The sequence below is a fragment of the Notechis scutatus genome, chromosome 4 (assembly GCF_049901735.1).
Source record: "Notechis scutatus isolate UNSWTSFEM ecotype Mainland chromosome 4, rNotScu1.2, whole genome shotgun sequence".
NCBI lineage: Eukaryota > Metazoa > Chordata > Lepidosauria > Squamata > Elapidae > Notechis > Notechis scutatus.
The window spans coordinates 31098295-31122217 of NC_142012.1; the positions used below are offsets into that span (position 1 = coordinate 31098295).

Consider the following 23923-nt stretch of genomic DNA (forward strand, 5'->3'; position numbering starts at 1 on the left):
AGAGACCAATGTTTCTTACTCTATATCAAGTAATAATTGATATCTTGCTACATCAAAAATCATCTCTGAAAGCCTCAATCAGATGGACTTGCATACCACTGATACAAATCCACTTACTGAAAGTTTGCACTTATAACTATTAGCAGCTGTAAAAACATCACGCTAAATGAAACCAGGTATAAGTTTGTACCTTTTTAAAATTTTTACTTAATATTACATTTTTTCCATTTAATATAAGCACTTTTTTGTATCATGAACCTAATGATAGATTAAACACTGGATTCTGCTTCAACTATTTTAATGTTCTCTTTATATTTTATTAAACATTATTCATTAATATGAGGATCTTAAGAAGTGAATATGAAAGTTTCCAAGCACTCACAAAGAAAGTCCCAATTTTGAGGTTTTTCCTTCAAACATTCATAAAGCATATTCACCTATTTTCTGAAAACAGCTACCACATGCTTTCAAAATTCTATATATAACCCATGCTTACAAAGGGAGAAAAATATTGTTCTAAAGTCTCCATTTTTTAAGGATGGTGTTCCAACATACAGGTAGTCCTCAACTTATAATTATTTAAGGACCATTCAAAGTTACCACTGCACTATAAAAAGTGACTTACAATCAATCCTTGCACTTATAACCCCACGGTCATGTGATGATAATTTGGGCACTTGGCAATCAGCATGTAAATCGGCATGTATTTATGATAGTTGCAGTGTCCACAGACGCATAATTGCTGTGGCTTCCAACAAGCATGGTCAATGAGAAGCTGGATTTGCTTAATGACCGTATGATTTGCTTAATGACTGCAGTAAAAAAGTAATAAAATTAGGCCCATTTAACAATTGCGTCATTAGCAATGAAAGTTACAGTCCCAATTGTGGTTGTAAGACAATACCTGTAACAGGTTGCAGCCTTCACACAAAAATGGGAACTAATTCATATAGTTAAACTATAGCAATGCTTCTGCAGTTGCCCAAAAATTGCAAAAGATCAGGGACAAACTATTCTTTTTTCCCTGAATTGATAGTGACTATGAGACAGCCAAATTCTGAATGCCTATATGTAAAAATAAACTATTTGGGAGACCACAGTGGCCATTTCAGCATTTGGTATTTTATAAAATCTAGCCTAAAAATGTGATACTTTCCCCTAAATATTAAAGATATAATATTGAATCCCCCTCACTATTACTAGCCTAAGGAAGTTGATGGCTTTTAACCACTGGAAAAAGATAAGCCCATAAAACTGTTAAATAACCAGTAAATAAGCTTGTGAAGGCTCTTATAGAGACAGCATGTGTAACCCACAACTATACTATAATTCCAATCAAAAACAGGCTAATAAAATAATTAGGATAGCATTAGTGCTAATTTATTGCAAATTACCAGCAAGATATACTGAAATCTGAAATTTTGGGTAAATTGACTTAGAACTTTTGGATTCCAATGTTTTGATGCATTTTACAACAAACCTAATGTTTATATTGTGAAAAATTATCGTTTAAAAAACATTTCAATCAATAATGCATTCCCTCCCATCATATGCTATGAACAATAAGTATTCTCATACAACCATGAGTTTTTAAATTCTATTTCACAACAGGAATCCCTGATTTATAATAAAGCAGAACTATGTATATAAAATGAGAGCTCAGTAGGACAGTGCAGAGTATTTTTTTTAATGTCCAGCATGCATATTACATAGTATCTAATGTTTTCTTTCAGCAATTTTTGAGATAAAATGAGTATTTGCAAGATAACTGTAAACACTAAAATAAATCCTCTATTTCTTTGTCAGAGCCCAATCCATAATAAATTTTTCCCAAGTTTTCATACACAATTGTATTTTCTTAAAATATTCTTCAAATACTTTTATACATTTTTTTCTGGATTGGTGATATAATTTGCACATACTTTTTTATCCTAGTCAGCAAGATTAAATATGCCCAATTCCAGTATTAAATGTTACAATAGGCACATCCTAGAAGCTATCTAGAAATCAGCAAATCCCAGCTCCAGGGATGATACTCAAATGCTGTAACTAAAAGGCACTTTAACAATCTTGATCATTCTGTCCATCTCTCAAATGTCAACAAGGCTAAATACAAAATTTACAGGAAAATTAAAAAGGTCTTTATAGATTTTCAACATGAGTACAATTCTATTATCTAGATTGTCTGAGAATTATATCCAATATGTAGTCCTCAATAAGTGATACAGGAGTATTGAAAAAAGAATGTATTAATTATTTTCTATTAAATACTTTAATTTTTAATAATTTTTAATTTATATGCCTCCTAAGTGTTGTTAACCGAAAAAACTGAGGGAGGGAGGACAGAGATTGATATTTGATAGCAACTGTAGTACAATACAGGCAAAATTTATTTCGTTTTATTTTTTATGGCAGTGTATAAAATTTATTTTAAAATGAAAGGTTAACCTGCTAGTTTCTACCTATATACATCCAAAGGGAGATAAAACAGATAATACGACTAAGGACAATAAAGACAGCTTTCATTCATTCAAGTAACATACTACTCATTGATGGATATTCTTTTTCAAATCATAATAGAGCACTACAGCTTCCATATTTGAAAAGAACAAGATATACAGTATAAAAAAGCCAGAACAAATTTTCCATTAATGAACTATCATTACATCTTTTTCTGTAAATCAAACATCAATCAAATTTGAATATGAAGCTATTATTGAGCAACATGATAAAGTTCAGCAATTATTTTACACCTTCTACTAAGTGTAGAAAAAATGTGAGGTCCTATGATCCAGTGAGGATCTTTATATTAAAAAAAATATCTTTAGAGTGTAATAGTCAGTCTTAAATAAGAATTGATTGTCCAAGCATATTTTCTATAAAAATAATAATGGATGTATAAACCTTTGAGCAATAAATGGAGTTTTTGGTTGAATACCAGAGTTTCGATCAAGTGCATAATATTTATGTACAGAACTCAACGAATCACACATTTCTAGTTTTCAGTTTTTAAGGCAAGGACCACATCATAATCCAGGAGTTGTCTTTTGATTTTGTCATGAAACTTTTCTCTATACTGGTTGAAGTACATAATACTCTCCGGTTTCTCTTCAAACCAAAAATTGTCAAATTCGTAAGACAAATAACCTGTGAAAACAAAACAAAAAAAATAAAATACTTGTGAGAATATAATATTAGAAATAAGTAACATATTTTGTCCATTATTAAAACTAGTTACTTAAGTACATAAGAATAGTTTTGCTGAATCAAATTGAGGCCTGTCACAAACCTGGAAAGAATTGAGGCTCGGGATCAACTGTCCTTGATAGAACTGTCTTGTATTCATTTATCTAATTTTTTTTAAAGCTATCCATATTACCAACACAGCCTGTGATCATTAATTCCACAAATTACTTCTGTGTGGGGTGAAGAAATGTTGTACTTTGCCTGTTCAAAATCAGAAAATCATTGGATTATACCCATCCAATTATTGGAGATAAAGTTGTTCACTTTCACTATGTCATACACTCGTGATCGTTTTCTCCCTGGTTACTCCTCCTCCTCCAAGCTAAAGAGTCCTAAATATTCCTGCCTTTTTTAATGGAAGATATTTTGATTAGTTGCTTCTACACTCTTTCCAGTTTTATAATACCACTTTTCAGATGTAGTAAATAGTACTGTACACAATGCTATAGATGTGGCATACTATAGTTTTGCATAAATGAATTGTTTATAGTTCCGTTGCCTTCTCCAAATGCAATGCTTAGAACTGAAAAATTTTTTTGATACAGTCAAAATTTAGTTACCATGAATTTTAAAGAACATTTTCCTCCTCTTGTGAAACGCATATAGGAAGTCCTCAACTTATACCCATTTGTTTAGTGACCATTTAAAGTTATAATGGTATTGAAAAGTGACTTACAACGGTCCTCACACTTATGTCCATCGTAGCATCCGCGTGGTCACAAGATCAAAATTTGGATGCTTGGCAACCAGCATGCATTTATGGTGGTTGCAGCATTCCAAGGTCATGTGATCACTATTTGTGACCTTCCCAGCCAGTTTTCAACAATCAAAGACAAGGGGGGGAGTGGATTTACTTCATGACCTCATGATTCACTTAACAACTGCAGTAATTCACTTAATAACTATGGCAAAAAAGGTTATAAACTTGGGAAGGATTTATTTAGCAACTGCCTTCCTTAGCAGTGGAGGTTCTGTCCCCAATTGCAGTAGGAAGTTGAGGATTACCTATTTGTATTTTCACTTCAACCTTCAGTGCAAAGGGGGCTGACACTTATGCTACAGGGTACTGAGCTACATCAGTGGTTTGAAAGAGTTTCCCGACAAAGGTCAATCTTGCTGGTTTTTAATAAAATGTTGAAGACTGAACTACTTTGGAAGGTATTCACCTAGCTTGTATATGATACCAAGTTTTTTTCATTATTTTTTAATGTTGTTCCTTGTCTTTATTATTATTTCTTGTTTGGGGTTTTAAACCAGGTGGATAGATGAGAATCATCCTGTTGTATCAAGGTAGAAATCTGACTTACTTTGCAATAAATGTTGCAACAAAAGTGTTACACTTTTTCCAAATATTTATTTAACAATTTGAACTGAATGGTACTTAATATGACAATAAAAACTACTAATTTCTAAGTAGATTGTAGAACAGCATCCCCCCAAAATATAAAAGCCAGTCATCTCTGAAAAGGATACTTGCAAATACTCACAGTAAAACTGATGGAAATCATTTAGCTGAGGAGCACCAGGAACCAAGTTGTAAAAGTGGCTTTTTAAAAGTCCTTTTGTTAACAAACTGTAAGCCATCTCTGTCAAATTGATTCCAACGATTGCGTAAGAGTATCTAAAATAAATACACAAACAAATAACTAAATAAATGTCTTCTTAATAGAATGAAACCATCTCAATCACCTTTGTAAATTATCTGGGGATGTTCCTAGAATCATCCTTGTCATCAACAATCTAAGTGATCTCCATGTTAGGGCTTCCTATTGCTAACTTTGCTCAATCTATTAATTAGTCCTTGCTTAATGATTGGTTGCTTAGTGACCATTCGAAGTTAGGTCAGCCCTTCCCTCTAATTACAACTGGTTTTTGAAGTTCTGACATTTCCCCACACATAGTCACATGATTGCATTTTGAGTACTTGGCAACCAGCATTGACTTCTCGCTGTGACCACAATTTTCACTGGATTTTTTTTTAAACAGTTTCAGTTGTTTACTTCCAGTTTTCAGCAAAAAATAACCATGGGAGAAAACAGGTTGGCTTAATGACCCCGTGGCTTTCCCTTAACAACTATGGCATTCACTTAACAATCACAGTTTTGCTAAATGACCGTGACATTTGTTTAGCAACCACTGCAAAAATATCATAAAATTGGGAAATTTCCTACTCTATTATAAAAACTTGAGGATTACCTGTATCTCCTTTCCTGGCAGAAACAGTCTCTCTATAGTGGTTCAAGCACTTTACATTTAGAATACTGCAATGCAGCCTAAGTGGGGCCCATCCTTTATCTAGTTTGAAAGTTCAAGATGGAGCAGAATGCAGTGGACAGGGTGCTGAGTAGGGCACATGGCCATGAACAACACACCTTTGTTAAAGCATATCAAAAGAAAACCATTTTTACTGTACAAATTACTGACTTACTTTTACAAATACACACAAACACGCACATCTTTTAATACAGATGATAACTGTGTCTTGAAATTAATGCTTGACAAATAAATAATTATTACATGCAGGGGTGGTTTTCCTTCATCTTTAAAAAAATAAGTAACTAAGATGCCACTTACCCAAGTTTTGGATGATTTGAACGAATAAGGATTTGACGAGCTTCATGAGGATAATGTTTACTAAAATATCTGAAAGAGACACAAAATATTGTTCATAGTCATTGCACTGCAATTAATTGCTCTACCGTGTATTAAACTGAGTTAAAATGTTAACATTTGCATTACCTTGAAGACAAATTAGCATATCTGATTTGAACAACAAATAGTCAATAACATATCTTCCATTAGCAGCAGTAAATACATAGCCAATATAATCTAGCAGATTTAACAGATAATCAGAGTTGGAAGGGATCTTGTAGGTCATCTAGTCCAACCCCACCCCGCCCAAGCTGGAGACCCTATACCATTTCTGACAAATGGCAGTCCAATTTCTTCTTGAAAGTCTCAAGTGATGACGCTCCCACAACTTCCGAGGGCAAGCTGTTCATAATCTATAAAACATTAACTTTAAATCATGGAAAAGTATATTTATATGCTTTATACTTACAGAAGATTAGTTAATCCTAGCATTCCCATTCCTCTGAAGTCTGTTTTAGGGTCATCACCTTGGAAACCAATATCACACCACTGCTTTGTTATTCTGGCCTTCAGTTTTTCATGGGGCATTAACAAATTCCAGAGCTGCACAAATATGCTTCTATTAATTATATTTCTAAGATCATTTTAAGTAAACTCGTATGAAATAAATTGATGCAATATCTACTTTAAAAAGCAAAATCATATCACTTAAGTACACACACACGTACACAAAACAATCATAGAAACATTATCACAAGGTCTACTTATGGTACTGGTAGTAGCCTGCCATACCTACAAATCAAGAGTTCCTGATGTACCATTTACTCATTCATCAGAAAACGTGGCTCACATATTTATTTATTTACTTAACTAATTTATACATTATCCGTCTTGTGACAACACTGGCAACTGATGGACACACACCAGGGGCTTTGTGGTACCAACCAGGACTTTGTAATATTCTTGTACTTGCTAAGTAGCATCAGGTTTCTTGTATTTTAATTTGACTTATTTTTCTTTTTTAAGTGTAAATTTATCAGAACTGGCTGGAATATAAAAAGCTTTTTACCTCAGTAATTGGATCCTGTTAGTGCTGCTTGTACTGTACAATTATTCATTGTAACATATTCCTCCCACTGGACAAGGCACACCCAGCCTGCCATTCTTGCAAAACAGAAAGTTGTTTCACCCAATGGGAAAGAGTGGAGGATGAGGTGAGCTCACGGAGGTACGTGAAGGGGAAGCTGAGAAAATCGCGAGGGGTTTCACATTGGGCAAAACCGCTTCTTACATCACCCAAGGTCTGGGACAAAGGATATTTGTAATGGTATGATCCCTTTGAGCACAAAACCAGCCCCTTATTTCCTAGGAATGTGATGCAAAGGGGCCATTTGGTGTCAGTCTGGCCTCTTTACACGGTTTGTGTGCATGTACGTGTGCCTGCCCTTTTTCACTATGCAGTCAGGCCCATATAGCCAGCCAGCCAGGAGAGGCACACCTTGTCGGCAGTGGGAATAAGAAAACAGTCACAAGTGTCAGCTGCTGTGTGAAACACGGGGTGGCAGAGGTCTCAGAGTGTAGGTGACGAGGGCAATTGCAACTGGCCTAGGCTGGGGCAGGTGCAGATTTCTGGGATGTGGTAAGCAGCCAAGATCTGGGGCTACTTGCTGTCCTGGGACCAAGATGGGGAAGAGGGAATAGATGAGTTGAGACAGTCCCTTATCTTACTGAGGCTCAGGATTAGAAGGGACTAAGCCCAGAACTGCTTTAACTGGGGTGGGTCCTCGGTTAACAACTGGCAAAATTTATTTAATAATGCAATGGAGTTTGCTGGGATTATGGATACTAAGTGATGTGGTCACATGATATCTTCCTTTATGACCACATTGCTTAGTTCCAACTGTGGTAAATCAAGGACTATCTGTAGTAAAGATAATGTTTTATCAAACATATATTTTGCTCCTGCTTTGAAAAACTTCCACTCATGTATTTTTTTGTTCACAAATGTTCACAAACATAAAATGTTATAATACCACCTGGGACTTGCAACTTCCTGCCAGCTTTCCGTTGTTATCCATCCCAAGTAAATCAGATAGGAAACAAGCAAGACGAACTAATTCTACAGGACTGTAAAGTTACATTAACAGAATTTTGCAAATCTGAAGAAACAAGCTTCACTTTTATCTGTTTAACCCATTAGAGTGGATCCTTCTTAAGTTTCATTCTCTGCAGGCTTCTCCCTTTCCTGTTTAATCATTCCCTAGGCAGCTTCTCATCGGTTTCCCCAAAGTCATTCATACATTCCATTACACTCACTGACTTCATTGTGAGAAGTTGCCTTCTCTTGAATTAGTTGATATTTAAAAATGTCCTTACACTAGAATTAATATATATATATTTATTCTTAAGTTTTTGCGGTTATGGTATTCAGCTTTTTTATATGTGTGGTATTTTCTCACGTCATTATAGTTGTGCTTTTAAAGTTGTAGCGACACTCCGGCAGAATCTCATCTGCCATCATCAGGCTTGTGTTACGTACTCCAATATCTAATTAAGTTTACTCTTGATTTGTTTTATACAAGTTGGTAAATCAATTTTATTAAATGATACTGTATGTTAATAACCCTAGAATATACTATACCCATATATCTTCCCGCTCTTTATTAATTCCTTCTATGCTGTCATTACTGACAAGAAATGTTGAGATTTACAGTAAACCTTATGTATAATTTATTCTATGATATGTATGTTACAAATTTAAATTGCTTAATTATATAATACAGAAGTACTAAAATGTTCACCTCCATTAATTGCTCTTCATGTTCTTTATTGTCTGAATTATATACTTGTTTTTTGAGATCTTCCACTGCCAAACAGAGCTTTTTGTAACCTGATATTTGGAGCAAAGATGACTGCAGCTTTGAAGCAAATCTACAATAAATTGAAAATTCAGAGAAGTCTAAGTAACACGTGATGCAATGTGAAACAATGTTCAACTGCAAAACAAATAGAACTAACAAAACCAAATATTCTATGTCAGAAGTGAAATATATAACTTTGATTTTATAAATACTGTGTTTCCCTGAAAATAAGACGCATAAGATTTTGGGTCTCCAAAATAAGCATTAGGGCTTATCTTCAGGGAAAAAATGGTATCAGAGTGATCAGCCTAGCTAGGCGCCCCACCCCCAGCGCACACACACCAGGGGGCAAGCGGATGGGAACTGAAAATATCTGGCAGCAGTTGCAGCCTGCCAGTCCCTTAGTTCGTGCACTCTAGGGCTATGCTGCACTGCTCACACACCGCAGTTGAGTTGATTTCCTGTCCAAGCAGCAGATGGAAGCACAGGGGTGGTGGGGGAGGCAGGTGATCTTGATGCGCCACACAGGAAAGCCGAGAGTTGGTGGGCCAAAGAGACAGGGCAGCCATGGGAGGCTTGTCTTCATATGCACCAGCAGCAGATGGAGGCAAAGATGGAGGCAGATGGAGGCAAAGGGGCAGGGCAGAAGACAGGCAATCCCAATGCACTGTGTGGGCCACCAGCAAGTCAAGAAATGTGAAGACAATCCTCCCGCAGCAGCTCAACCACTCCAGCCCAACTCTTGGTTTTCCCATAGTCCGCACAGCACATCCAGATCGCATGCATACCCCGCCTCCATCTCTGCCTGCTGCTTGGACTGGTGATCAATTCACCTGTGCTGCGTGGGCTGCGATTGCTGCAAGACACTGTTTGCCACCTCCTATTCTGGCCACAACCACTAGGGCTTATCTTTGGGGTAGGTCTTATATTAGGAGTACCCTAAAATCAGGCTAGAGCTAATTTTTTGGGTAGGGCTTATTTTCAGGAAAACACGGTGTCCAATTTGCCAATATGAGAGCTATGCCAGGCATTAGCATAGCTAATGGGTATTCCAGTTCTGACCTACCATATTATTGAGTCAAAGTTTCACATAATTACAGTGTGGTATTAAAAAATGTAACTTTCCCCCGATTGTTTTGTTCTCTCTTTATGCACATATGTCTAGTTTGATTTGGACCACAGCTCCTACATGTAGTGCACCTATCCACTGGGGGGGCAGTAAGAGAAAAAGTAACATACTAAAACGCAACACCAACATGTTATATGTCAAATATAGTTTCACACTACATCTGCTAATTTGGTAAAAAGTAAAAGCACAGTTATCAAGCAACCACTGGATAGAAAAATATATTATACCACTAAACTATACCACGTCCATTACTTAATCTTGTATTCTCTGCTTTTCAAATATCTTGGATGATCAAAATTTGGAATAATTTGAAGTCTTTTTTAACAGTCACAAACAAGTGGCTGTAGAGAAACATGATATACCAAGATATCCTATCTAGTTTTGACATAGTATAATAATAAATAATATATAATACATACTCACTTCTTCAGTTATACCACAATGTTTCATAATAATTACCATTAATAAGGATATTATATTCCACTTAGAATATCTAATCTATTAGTTTCAGTGAAATCACTTTCAGTTAATTCTCTATATTTATGCCAATATTAATATATTTCCAAAAGCTTAATCATTTGTCTTATCCATTACAGTATTATGCATCATACAGTAAATTTAAATATGAACTTACTTCTTTGCTTTACCAAATATCTATCAAAACAGACAAGATTTTCTTGAGATGGTAGCAGAGGCTGTAATAGACATACCCTGTATCTTTCTGTACTTTAATCTTCTTTTCTTCTATTATGCACGCAACACATTTTTCCACTTCATCTTCAGTAGAATTCAAAGCATTTTGCAAGGACTAAAAAAAGTAGAAAATTAAACTTAAATTAAAATTAAACAACAATATATAATATTGATAAGTAATATTTAAAGTCTCAGAAAATATCTGAATATCATCAGTTAGGGTTTCCGTAGATTATGATGATCATGAATTTTAAGTACTGGTTCAATTATAATATATAATTTATAAATGTGTGTTTGTGTATAAAACAAACACTCCAAATAAAAGCAGATTTCAAATAGTACTGCCATCTTTTAGTTTGAAGCAAGTGTTCAACTTTTATTAAAATCTACCTAAGGGCGGACTCCTTTTCAAGGTGGCTCCTCAACAGTAGGAACTTTTCTTTTTCCTATGACAATCTGCCGATTTTACTGCCAAAGCTGATTCTTTGGCAGGGCTGCTTCCTGGATTTGAATGGGAGCACTTAAGAATGACCTAAGGTGGCTTTTGGATGGATGGGGACCCTCCTTATAAGGGGAGTCTTGAAGATTCCAGTTCTCCTTGGGAGCAGTTGGAAAACCACTGGGCATATATATCTTCCTCTTGGCAGTTCATTTTCTTAAGCATGCTTGGGTTTTAACTTCACCTTTTGAATCCTCTGTTATTTTGCTTTTTATTTTTAAAACTTGACTGGTTAGCTAAATGCCTATTTATTTTAAACCCCTGCTGGACTGTTTTTTTTTTTCTTTTGACAAAACAAAATGCAGTGCACAATTCTACTAACAAGAAAAATATTCAAGAAAAAAATATTACTGAGAATCTTGAAATAACCACACTGAAGAAGAAACTGAACTTGGCAAGCATGTTTTTTAATTTCAGCTGCAGAACTCCTTGAAAGTTTTATAACTAAAATATTCATAATCACTACAGCTGAATTTGACAATGCTCTTTTTCTAAACTAATAGTCAAGGTTAGCCAACACTTTGGCGGAAAATCAAATCTGGTCACGTTGCCAACTTCAAAAGCCGATACAAAAATTTATGCCACCAGATAAAAACTGAATGCACCAATTATCACATTAAACAAGAAAAAAACCTTCTACGCGCCAATTCCACCCGCGTTTTCTACAATTTTGTATACAACAAACTAAAAGACTCAAGGTCCATCCCACCCCTGTAAGGAACTGATGGTAAAGACTGCAACGACGACACCATTAAAGCCAATCTCTTTAACACATTCTTTGGTTCAGTATTTGTAAACAGCAATGAATCATGCCCAGTATTTCCTAGTCAAACCACAGACAACTACAATGATTTAATACATATCGATTTTACAGAAGAAAATGTTGAAAAAGCACTACGCAATCTAAAACCATCTCTATCTATTGGACCGGATGGAATATATGCTTAAAAAAATCTTCTTAAAAACCTCTAAGCATAATCTTTGAAAAATCTCTCAGGACCAGCTCCTTGCCAAAACTATGGTCACAAGCCACAGTCATCCCCATCTTCAAAAAGGGAGATCCCAGCCTAGTTGAAAATTACAGACCAATCTCTTTATGCTGCGTCACCTGTAAAGTCATGGAATCAATTATTAACCAATCCATCATCCTCCACTTAGAAACAAACAACCTACTCTCTAATAAACAATTTGGTTAGAGGAAAAAACTATCATGTAATTTGCAACTCTTACACTGCAAAAATATACGGACTACACAACTTGATCAGGGCAAAGCAATAGATGTAATGTACATAGACTTCTGTAAAGCCTTTGATTCAGTGGTACACGACAAACTACTCCTAAAACTAAAATCTTATGGTATCTCTGGACACCTACATAACTGGATAGAAGCATTCCTGTCAAACAGACAACAAATGGTCAAAATTGGGAGCGTCCTATCAAATTTTGTACCTGTCAACAGTGGTGTCCCCCAAGGCAGTGTTCTAGGACCAACTCTTTTCATACTCTACATAAATGACCTCTGTGATCATATCAAGAGCAACTGTGTTCTCTTCGCTGATGATGTAAAGCTATTCAACACCACAAACAATACTGCTACCCTTAAAAAAGACCTTGACTATGTATTAGAATGGTCAAACAAATGGCAACTTCAAATCTCAACAAATAAATGCTCTGTCCTACATATTGGCAAAAAAAAATCAGAAAATAAAATACAGGCTGAATAGTCAAGACCTTGTTGATGATCCAAACTCTGCCAAGGATCTTGGAGTACTCATCTCTAATGACCTAAGTACTAGAGCCCACTGTAACTACATAGCCAAAAAGGCGTTAAGAGTTGTTAACCTAATCTTACGTAGCTTTTTCTCTGGTAATATCACAGTAATAACTAGAGCATACAAAACATTTGCTAGACCAATACTCGAGTACAGCTCATCAGTCTGGAACCCACATTACGTATCTGATATTAACACAGTTGAGAAAGTCCAGAAATATTTCACAAGAAGAGTTCTCCACTCCACTACTCGTTGCAGAATACCTTATGCCACCAGACTCGAAATTCTAGACCTAGAAAACCTTGAATTACGCCATCTTCAGTCCGATCTAAGTATAGTATATAAAATCATACATTGCAATGTCCTATCTGTCAATGAATACTTCAGCTTCAACCATAACAACACAAGAGCAAACAATAGATACAAATGTAAGGTTAATCGCACCAAACTTGATTGCAGGAAATATGACTTCAGCAACAGAGTGGTCAATGTCTGGAATACTCTACCTGACTCTGTGGTTTCTTCCCCAAACCCCAAAAACTTTAACCTTAGACTACTATTGACCTCACCCCTTTCCTAAGAAGTCTGTAGGGGGCATGCATAAGCGCACCAATGTGCCTACCGTCCCTGTCCTATTGTTTCTTTTATTTTTTCTTATATGTATCCATGTATTCATAACTATGTTTTTACTTATACCTATTATCTTGTAAGCAATTGACAAAAATAAATAAATAAATCTATTGGGTGTTTTGCTACTTACAAGTATAGAAAGTAGTGATTTGAGATTAGAAAGGGACACTTTATTATATTGCAGAAAAACCTTTGGTCCAGAGTCGTAGTTTGGGATCCTGTCAAGCATGTTTCTTTTGCAACAACATGGCAAAACCTCTGACTCTATTTCTCAATTGAATAAATATTACAAAATGCAATGTTTTGAAGGAAGAGGATGTATTCCATTGCTAAAGCAGTATTTTAGACATTACATATGTTGGAATCTGATTTTGAAATGAAGTTAAAAACTAACTTTGATAGCTGTTTTCTCATAAGAAAAAGAGGGCAAAAAAGCACTTTGTAACACAGTATATATCCTACCTTATGCTTCGATGATTCCAATGAATACTCTGCAATGATAAGTGTTATATTTATTAAAACTATTCACAAAATCCCAAATATCATTTCTTATGTTTACAAACAATAAATTAGTGAACATTATTCTGGTACTAGTCTTGTAAATATTTTTATAACTCAGCAAAAAACATGTTATGAATACTCAGGAAGCATGATAAGCAAACTACAGGTTTGCTTATTGTTTATTATGTCTTTTGAACATAAAATGTGGTTTGTTCTGAAAGCAACTAGCAGTGATCAGTTTGCATAACATATCAAAATAAATTGTAACAACAATTTATTGTAGTGTGAGTCACCTTTACTCATTACATGAGTCTTTGTACCAGTTACCAGTCTAGACTGTTTTAGCATGATATGATAATAAGTTAGGTTATCATCAATAGAGCTGATATAAAAGATGAGAAGTGGAAGCCTTAGGAAAACAATGAAAGCACTAATATAGGCCTATGAAAAGCAGAAGAAGGTAGGACTTAAACAGAAGTAGCTCAAATTAAACAAAATGAGAAATGGGGATAATAGTTCTAAATTTAGAAAACTAAGAAGAGATAAAAGCTAGGAGAAAAGAGTCTAAGGAAAAAAAGCATAGAGGGATAAACCTTGCTCGAAATAGCCTTAGCTGAGTGTGTGTAGCCCCTCTGAGGGAAATGGGCAGTTTAGAAATGTAAATAAATATATAAATAATCCAACTATTACTGTTCCAACCTATATGGAAAAAAGACCCAATAGTTCTGTACCAAGTATAACCAAATACTGCTTGCTATTACAAATATTACCAAAATGCTATTTAAATGCTACTGAAGGAATTTCAAAGTTATAAAAATTACATTGGTTTTCAGATCATCTTTTGGCCTGTCACTGGCTAATATAAAAGATTGTCATAATAATGTATATACTTATTTATTACCGATTTGTAGCGTTCTTTTTGCATTTTTCCTTGTGCCATTGCAAATACGCTGCAGTTCACATTTTCCAGTTACCAGTCTTACAATCCACTTTAGCCAAAATCGAAAGATATTTGTATAGAAATATCTCCATAGGTCTATAATCATTTTCTATAAAAACATAGAAAAGAGGAAAAAGTATAACAAGTATTATGAAACTTGGTTACGTTCTACAGCATTTGTGCAGCCTAATTGCCTTATTGTTAAAATAAAAACTGAACTGGTAGCTTTTGTTAATTGGCTGATTTTGCAGTAAATCTATTTATTTATCAAGCAATAGCATATGTATGAAAAATAAAGAATTTCAGATACTATCCCTTGCTGCCTGTAAAGCTCGGGTTTGATTTCATAATTTTGATTTGTGACCTAGTTTTTGCCACAAAGCATCCACCTACCTAAGCATTTATTCTGGATACTAATCCTCTCTACAAGCCATAAAGACAACTTTAACAAAACAGCAGAATAGTACTTTAAAAAGACAAGGTTTTGTTTTTGTTTTTGCATTGCCAAGATTTCAATAATCTGCCTTCTGGTAGATTATTGGGTTGTTTTTTTTAAGGAGCCAGATGCCTTTTTTTTTCTAATCTGGTTTGAGCTACCACCTCAGTATACAAAGCCAAATACTGTAGAAATGGCCTAATCAACAATACCTGAGTACTGAAAAATATGCGTATGTATTCTCCCCCCACTCCGCCTTCATAATGTGGCTGATCCCAGATGCTGATAATAGATCCCTTTCATTAGGGAGCTAGCGGAACAGAACCGAGTCCCCCTGAGGATTTTCTCCACCGTCCCGCTCCCCGGGGCAGATTCCCTTATTCCCCACCCCACCAGAGCTCGGGTATCCGCCCTCCTTTAACCGTTACCAGGCTGATTACATCATTCCAGCGAAACCCAGCAAAACTGGCCGCAGCCCCGCTTCACCTTCCCCAGCAGTTCCTTCTTATGCTAAAAGGAAGTTGCCTTGCCACAGACCCGGAAGTGAGACGGGGCCCGGTAGGAGGTAACGGCATTTATCCACTCCTGTCATTTGGAAGCAAGGCATCCAATTCCCCTCCCTTTTTTTTCTTTTTTCTTTTCTTTCATTCCCACCTCCCTTGAAAGGACTTGAACTGGCGCGTCGGCTTCCATGGGGACCACGGAAAGCCCGCCAAGTCCAAAGAGGTGGGTGCGAATCTCCCCTTTCGCGCTGGGCGGGGCTTTCAAGTTATGGGATCAGGACCAGCAGCGAGAAGAGGCCGGGAACTGCCGCCCCCGCCGCCGCCATTACGAGGCAACCGTTGCCACAACAGCTGAGGGGCCGCGGTTTCTGGGCGTATTAAGCTCCTGCGGGCAACTGGAAGAGATCGGCCCCGTCAGCTGAAAGGGCGGGAGGGGGAAAGTGTCGCCCAGCGGCGGGAGGCACCAAGAAGCGACAGCGGGGATCTCTCGGTCGTCATAAAGTGCCTTGTTTTTTGTAGCGCGGCATCTCCACTCCCGCTGACGAGGTGTTGTAGTTGCGGAATTTCGTGAGGAGGAGGAGGAAGCAGCGCTCAGTCTTTAATGAAAAGAAAAACTCGGGGTGACATGATAGCAGTGTTTCAATATTTGAGGGGCTGACACAAAGAAGAGGGAGTCAAGTCATTCTCCAAAGCACCTGAGGGCAGGACAACAAGCAATGGGTGGAAACTAATCAAGGAGAGAAGCAACCTAGAACTAAGAAGAAATTTCCTGACAGTGAGAACAATGAATCAATGGAGCAACTTGCCATCAGAAGTTGTGAATGCTTCAACGCTGGAAGTTTTTAAGAAGAGATTGGATAACCATTTGTCTGAAATGGTATAAGGTTTCCTGCCTGAGCAGGCGGTTGGACTAGAAGACCTCTGAGGTCTCTTCCAACTCTGTCATTCTGTTATTCAGTCCAGAATTGGAGGAGAAGTATTGCATGTATGTAAAAATATCCGTCATGGTTCATCTGTTCTCCTATCTCATGGTTCCCCAAGTGTAGACTAGAGTTGGTGGTCTGCAAAACTCTTTCAAGGATCCACAAATAAATATTTTAAAATTTCTAATACAATATACAGGGATAGATGTCACCCTCATAAACCAAAGCTTTGTGGATCCTCTGTCATGTTTAAGATTGTAAAAAGGTCTGGACCAAAATGTTTGAGAACCGCTGTCATAGCTTATTGACATAAATGAAACAAATGAACAACAGACTGTAGTTAGGATTAATATAATAGTACTTTCTTTATCAAATTGAAGATTCCTATAGTCAAGTAAAACTTGAAACAGGAGAAGAGACAACAGGGCAGAATGAATGGAAGTTGTTTCAGGAAACCAAAGCTGTCCCTTGAGATGAAACTACAGCTACCTAAAATCAAAAGCACTTACCTTCCTCAACTACACACCTCAGTGATGTGGATTGCAGTGCTGAAGCCCTCACTATAATGTCTGGTAGTTTTAGGGCAAGAATTAGTGATTTCTCAAGTGACAGCAAAGGTCATTGCATTTGTGCAGAGTTTATTCACCCCAACCCCGAAAGCCAGCCCAAATTAGGAAACTGTTTGCTAAGAATGTCATTTCTGTTTGGTGATGGAAATCATGGAGGCTTTAAAAAAAAAAACAGTTCGAAAAATCATTAATTTCCAGCATCAAGAAGAAGTGGTGATTAAATGTAGTACATTCCAGCTGTACATTCATCTTCCAGCTGTCTACATTAGTTTCTGAGTCTAGTTAGTGGTCAAAATAACAGAAATTAGCCAGGTTTATTTATGCTTACATGAACTTCCCAAAATACCTGCATTCAGTTTATGTAAGGTTGATTTTGCCATTTCCTGTCCCTGTCTGTCTCAGACATAGATATATACTTAAGCAAAGTATCTTGAGTCTTCTGCAGTCATGGAACAAATGACCATGGAGGCACAGAGCCAGCTGGGAGACCATGAATTACCATAGCCAATCTATTTGGTAGAAGGGGTACTTACCAAATTTGCAGATGATACTAAGCTGGCAGGAATAGCTAACACCCAAGAAGATAGGCTCAAGATCCAGGTGGATCTTGACAGATTAGAACACTTGAGCCGTATCTAACAAAATTAAATTCAATGTAGAGAAAAGTAAAGTCCTACACTTAGGCAAAAAAAAAACCAAAATTACACATATAGACTGGGTGAAACCAGGCTCAATAGCAGTAACTGTGAGAGGGATCTTGGAGTCTTAGACTCAAGGTCCATCCCTCCCTTGATAGGACCTGATGGTAAAGACTGCAACGACGACACCATTAAAGCCAACATCTTTAACACATTCTTCGGCTCAGTATTTGTAAACAGCAATGGATCATGCCCAGTATTTCCTAGCCGTACCACAGATAACAACAATGATCTAATACATATCGATTTCACAGAAGACAATGTCGAAAAATCACTACGCAATCTAAAACCATCTCTATCTATTGGACCGGATGGAATATGTGCCTACTTCTTAAGAAAGCTATCCACTGCCATAGCCAAACCTCTAAGCATAATCTTTGAAAAATCTTTCAGGACCAGCTCCTTGCCTAACCTATGGTCACAAGCCACAGTCATCCCCATCTTCAAAAAGGGAGGCCCAAGCCTAGTTGAAAATTACAGGCCAATCTCCTTATGCTGCGTCACCTGTAAAGTCATGGAATCAATTATTAACCAATCCATCATCCTCCACTTAGAGTCAAACAACCTACTCTCCAATAAACAATTTGGTTTCAGAAAAAAACTATCCTGTAATCTGCAACTCTTACACTGCAAAAACATATGGACGACACAACTCGACCAGGGCAAAGCAATTGATGCAATCTACATAGACTTCTGTAAAGCCTTTGATTCAGTGGTACACGACAAACTACTCCTAAAAATAAAATCCTATGGTATCTCTGGACAACTGAATAACTGGATAGAAGCATTCCTGTCAAACAGACAACAAATGGTCAAAATCGGGAGCGTTCTGTCAAATCTAGTACCTGTCAATAGTGGTGTTCCCCAGGGCAGTGTTCTAGGACCAACTCTCTTCATACTCTACATAAACGACCTCTGTGATCATATTAAGAGCAATTGCGTTCTCTTCGCTGATGATGTAAAGCTGTTCAATACCACAGACAATACTGCTACCTTACAAAAAGATCTTGACTATGTATTAGAATGGTCAAACAAATGGCAACTTCAAATCTCACCAAATAAATGCTCTGTCTTACATATTGGCAAAAAAAATCAGAAAATAAAATACAGGCTGAATAGTCAAGATCTCGTTGATGACCCAAGCTCTGTAAAGGACCTTGGAATACTCACCTCTAATGATCTAAGTGCTAGAGCCCACTGCAACTACATAGCCAAAAAAGGCATTAAGAGTTGTTAACCTAATCCTACGAAGTTTTTTCTCTGGTAATATCACACTACTAACCAGAGCATACAAAACATTTGCTAGACCAATACTCGAATACAGTTCATCAGTCTGGAACCCTCATTACGTATCTGATATTAGCACAATTGAGAAAGTCCAGAAATATTTCACAAGAAGAGTTCTCCACTCTTCTACTCATTGTAGAATACCTTATGCCACCAGACTTGAAATTCTAAAACTAGAAAACCTTGAATTACGCCGTCTTCGGTCTGACTTAAGCATGGTATATAAAATCATACATTGCAATGTCCTACCTGTCAATGAATACTTCAGCTTCAACCATAACAACACAAGAGCACACAATAGATACAAACTCAAAGTAAACCGCACCAAACTTGATTGCAGGAAATACGACTTCAGCAATAGAGTGGTCAATGTCTGGAATACTCTACCCGACTCTATAGTCTCTTCCCCAAACCCCAAAAACTTTAACCTTAGACTGTCTACTATTGACCTCACCCCTTTCCTAAGAGGTCTGTAGGGGGCGTGCATAAGCGCACCATCGTGCCTACCGTCCCTGTCCTATTGTTTCTCTTATTCTTTTATTTTTCTTATATGTACCCATTTCATGTATTCACAACTATGTATACACTTATACTTATCTTGTAAACAATTGGCAAATCAAATAAATAAATAAATAAATAAATAAATAAATAAAATAAAATAAATAGACAACCAGCTAAATATGAGCCAGCAGTGTGCAGCAGCCGCCAAAAAAGCTAATGCAATCCTAAGTTCTATGAACAGAGGGATACAGTCAAGATCAAGGGAAGTACTACTACCACTCTATAAAGCCTCAGTAAGACCACACCTAGAGTACTGCATCCAGTTTTGGTCACCACATTATAAAAAAGATGTTGAGACTCTAGAAAAAATACAGAGAAGAGCAACCAGGATGATTAGGGGACTGGAGGCTAAAACATACAACGAATGGTTGCAGGAACTGGGCTTGGCTAGTCTAATGAAAAGAAGGACCAGGGGAGACATGATAGCGGTCTTCCAATATTTGAGGGGCTGCCACAGGGAGGAAGGGGTCAAGCTATTTTCTAAAGCGTCTGTAGGCCAGACAAGGAATAATGGATGGAAACTGAACAAGGCAACTTCAAATCTCAACAAATAAATGCTCTGTCTTACATATTGGCAAAAAAAATCAGAAAATAAAATACAGGCTGAATAGTCAAGATCTCGTTGATGACCCAAGCTCTGTAAAGGACCTTGGAATACTCACCTCTAATGATCTAAGTTCTAGAGCCCACTGCAACTACATAGCCAAAAAGGCATTAAGAGTTGTTAACCTAATCCTACGTAGCTTTTTCTCTGGTAATATCACACTACTAACTAGAGCATACAAAACATTTGCTAGACCAATACTCGAATACAGTTCATCAGTCTAGAACCCACATTACGTATCTGATATTAGCACAATTGAGAAAGTCCAGAAATATTTCACAAGAAGAGTTCTCCACTCCTCTACTCGTTGTAGAATACCTTATGCCACCAGACTTGAAATTCTAGAACTAGAAAACCTTGAATTACGCCGTCTTCGGTCTGATTTAAGCATGGTATATAAAATCATACATTGCAATGTCCTACCTGTCAATGAATACTTCAGCTTCAACCATAACAACACAAGAGCACACAATAGATACAAACTCAAAGTTAACCGCACCAAACTTGATTGCAGGAAATACGACTTCAGCAATAGAGTGGTCAATGTCTGGAATACTCTACCCGACTCTGTAGTTTCTTCCCCAAACCCCAAAAACTTTAACCTTAGACTGTCTACTATTGACCTCACCCCTTTCCTAAGAGGTCTGTAGGGGGCGTGCATAAGCGCACCAACGTGCCTACCGCCCCTGTCCTATTGTTTCTCTTATTGTTTTATTTTTCTTATATGTACCCATTTCATGTATTCACAACTATGTATACACTTATACTTATTATCTTGTAAACAATTGGCAAATCAAATAAATAAATAAAATAAAAGGAGAGATTTAACCTGCAAATAAGGAGAAACTTTCTGACAGTGAGAACAATCAACCCATGGAACAGCTTGCCCTCAGAAGTTGTGGGAGCGCCATCACTTGAGACTTTCAAGAAGAGATTGGTCTGCCATTTGTCAGAAATGGTGTAGGGTCTCCCGCTTGGGCGGGGGGGGGTTGGACTAGATGACCTACAAGGTCCCTTCCAACTCTGATTATCTGTTATCTGTTATCCTTATTGAGGAATAACCGTAGCTATTGAAACAGCCAAATCTGATAAGACAATGCCAGATGAAATGCCAGGAGAGTGTTTTTTTTTAAACTTCTTTCATAGATTACTCCCCCCAATACATAGGTAACTGGTAATTCAATAAAAAATGCCTCCCGGCAAAGTCTTACATTATTGACATCTCTTTCAGATAAAGAGGAAAAATAACTGGATATCATCAGTATTTTGATAATGCTATCTTTGACAGATAATTGACTTCACTCACTGGCTTCATATAAATGTTTAAATGGTTGAGGAATCCCACAGTACCGCGGGATTGAGTAGAACTACCACTACCCTTGCTATTCTATTCCCAATATGCAGAAATAAGCCTATGTGAAAAGAGTGATTTTTATTTTCTCCAAATGTCAGTACAATAAGAGTACTTTCTTTTCCCTGTGCTCGTCTTGCTAGCTTTGTGAGAAAAATTGTGAAAGAAAAAAGTCTAATGGCTCTGGCAAAATTTAATTAAAGGCTTGCTGTGAGCTAGGACAATGTTTATGTCCAGGTTATTTGCTAAATTAGCAAAGCCTAATTTCTATATGTTACACATATAGGTTTTAAAATTGTTTAGATCAAAAGTTAGAAATACTTTTTTTCTCATTTGACCTGTCTCCAGTTCTCAAAGCACATGTTCAGAGTTGTTTGATGCCTTCAGCTTCATCAAATTTCTACTTGATCATAGGATATTATTTAAAACATCACTTTTCTATTTTTAATATGATTGAAAATATTTTGTAGTAGAATTCTGATATTTTTATACCCATTGTTCAACTTTAAACAATTGTCATTCTCAGGCACTCTTTGTAACAATAAGTTTTGATAGAAGTAATTCATTATATTATTATTAAGATTATTATGTTTGTTTTAATGAATTAGTAAAGATTAAAAAGGCACTATGTGAATTTTTAATGTATTTTTTATTTTATTTCCATGACATTGTTTTCATGCAATTAAAAAAACTCTTGTTACAGATTATAAAGTAACGAGCATGGTTACACTCATGTTATGTACTTGATAGTTCAATCATTTACAATCCAAGGTACATTTGGTTGAACTATATATATATATTTCTATCTATCTATCTATCTACACGCACACACACACACACACAAATCATTCCACAATATAAGTGCCTTACAACTTAAATATTAGTTTGATTATTGTATACTAATAAGTTTGTGTTTAATTATGAAATATATGTAATGAACACCATAGTAGATAGATATCGAATAATATGATTCCTTTAATATGATTCTCATTCTCTACTTACAGATTTCTTATTCTAGAAATTGCAGCACAAGTTCTATAGGAAAGACAATTTATGTTGCCACAAAAGTACACTCATTACATACTCTAGTACACTCATGGGTACCATAAACAAATAATCATGTATGATTCATAATGACTATTAAGAGAGGTAGTAAAACTGTCATTATAAATTCTTAATACAGGAAGATAGTTCCAAAACAAGTTAAGGATATTAATGTATAGCATAAAATGCCAATGCTAAAATTCAAAATTTACATAAAATACTTTAGCTTGAATCCAAATTACCTAATGCTCACATAGTTTCTGTTGGAAACTATAATGCCAACATTACATGGGAAGAACATATATGCATCTTGGTATTGCTCTATACCTGTTTATAGTTGAACTTAAAGAAACATAAAATACAAAATTAATATTAGAAATTAATTAGAAATTGTAAATACAAATATCACAACATAACATTCTGTGAAAATCTAATGTACTTGAATTTAAGAACAAAACATGATGCTCTGTATTAGTATTCTTGAACAGTGGTCTGTCAGATACATCTGGCTTAACAGGAGGATAGTCATCACGTTCCATTATAGTAATGATTAGAAGTTCAAAATGCATGTTGCAACAATAAGTCTTGGGAAACTATAAGCTTCAAGCAAGAAATATAGGCCTTTCATTCTTCTGATACGTTGCGTGGCAAGTTCCACTGGAAATTGATAAATTTCACATGAAGTTTTTTAAATTTATGGATCATTTGTGTACATAAACTAAATAGAATATTACTGCCTACAATTGTTATAAAATGATATGCTAAAATGCTAAAAATCTCCAATTAGGTTCAGATTGTAGAGTTATTATGAAATTATTTAATTTGATTAAGTAAACATAGAATAACTTAAACCTTCCGTGAACATTCATTCAATTGTAAGAGTTGCTTTTTATTCTCACCCAACAAAATGAGGGGAAAACATTAGGGCCTCAAAACCCTATTCATCTGTCCATTAATAGTATGTATTTATTTATATTTATTCAATTTCCATAGCTGCCCATCTCAGTCAATGACTCTGGGTGGCTTAAAATTCAAATACCTATCCAAAAACTGAACAAGAGGGCATTTCATGTCCAGGGAAGCA

At 36.2% G+C, this 23923-nt stretch overlaps 1 protein-coding gene across 3 annotated transcripts; it reads right to left on the reverse strand.

Annotated features, from left to right (window-relative positions):
• Positions 1-1358: 1358 nt before the first annotated feature.
• ELMOD2 (ELMO domain containing 2) lies at positions 1359-15817 on the reverse strand. Of its 3 annotated transcripts, none has more exons than XM_026668820.2 (9): positions 15786-15817; positions 14825-14972; positions 13885-13913; positions 10539-10636; positions 8640-8769; positions 6308-6441; positions 5821-5889; positions 4734-4867; positions 1359-3147 (listed from the first exon to the last, which is right to left on the reverse strand). In XM_026668820.2, exons 2-9 carry the CDS (start codon positions 14967-14969, stop codon positions 2996-2998), a joined length of 891 nt encoding a protein of 296 aa, XP_026524605.1. In that variant the 5' UTR covers positions 14970-14972; positions 15786-15817; the 3' UTR covers positions 1359-2995. The 3 variants fall into 3 exon arrangements, with proteins under 3 accessions (XP_026524605.1, XP_026524603.1, XP_026524604.1); XM_026668818.2 differs by having other exon boundaries at positions 15740-15817; XM_026668819.2 differs by having other exon boundaries at positions 15728-15817.
• Positions 15818-23923: the final 8106 nt, after the last annotated feature.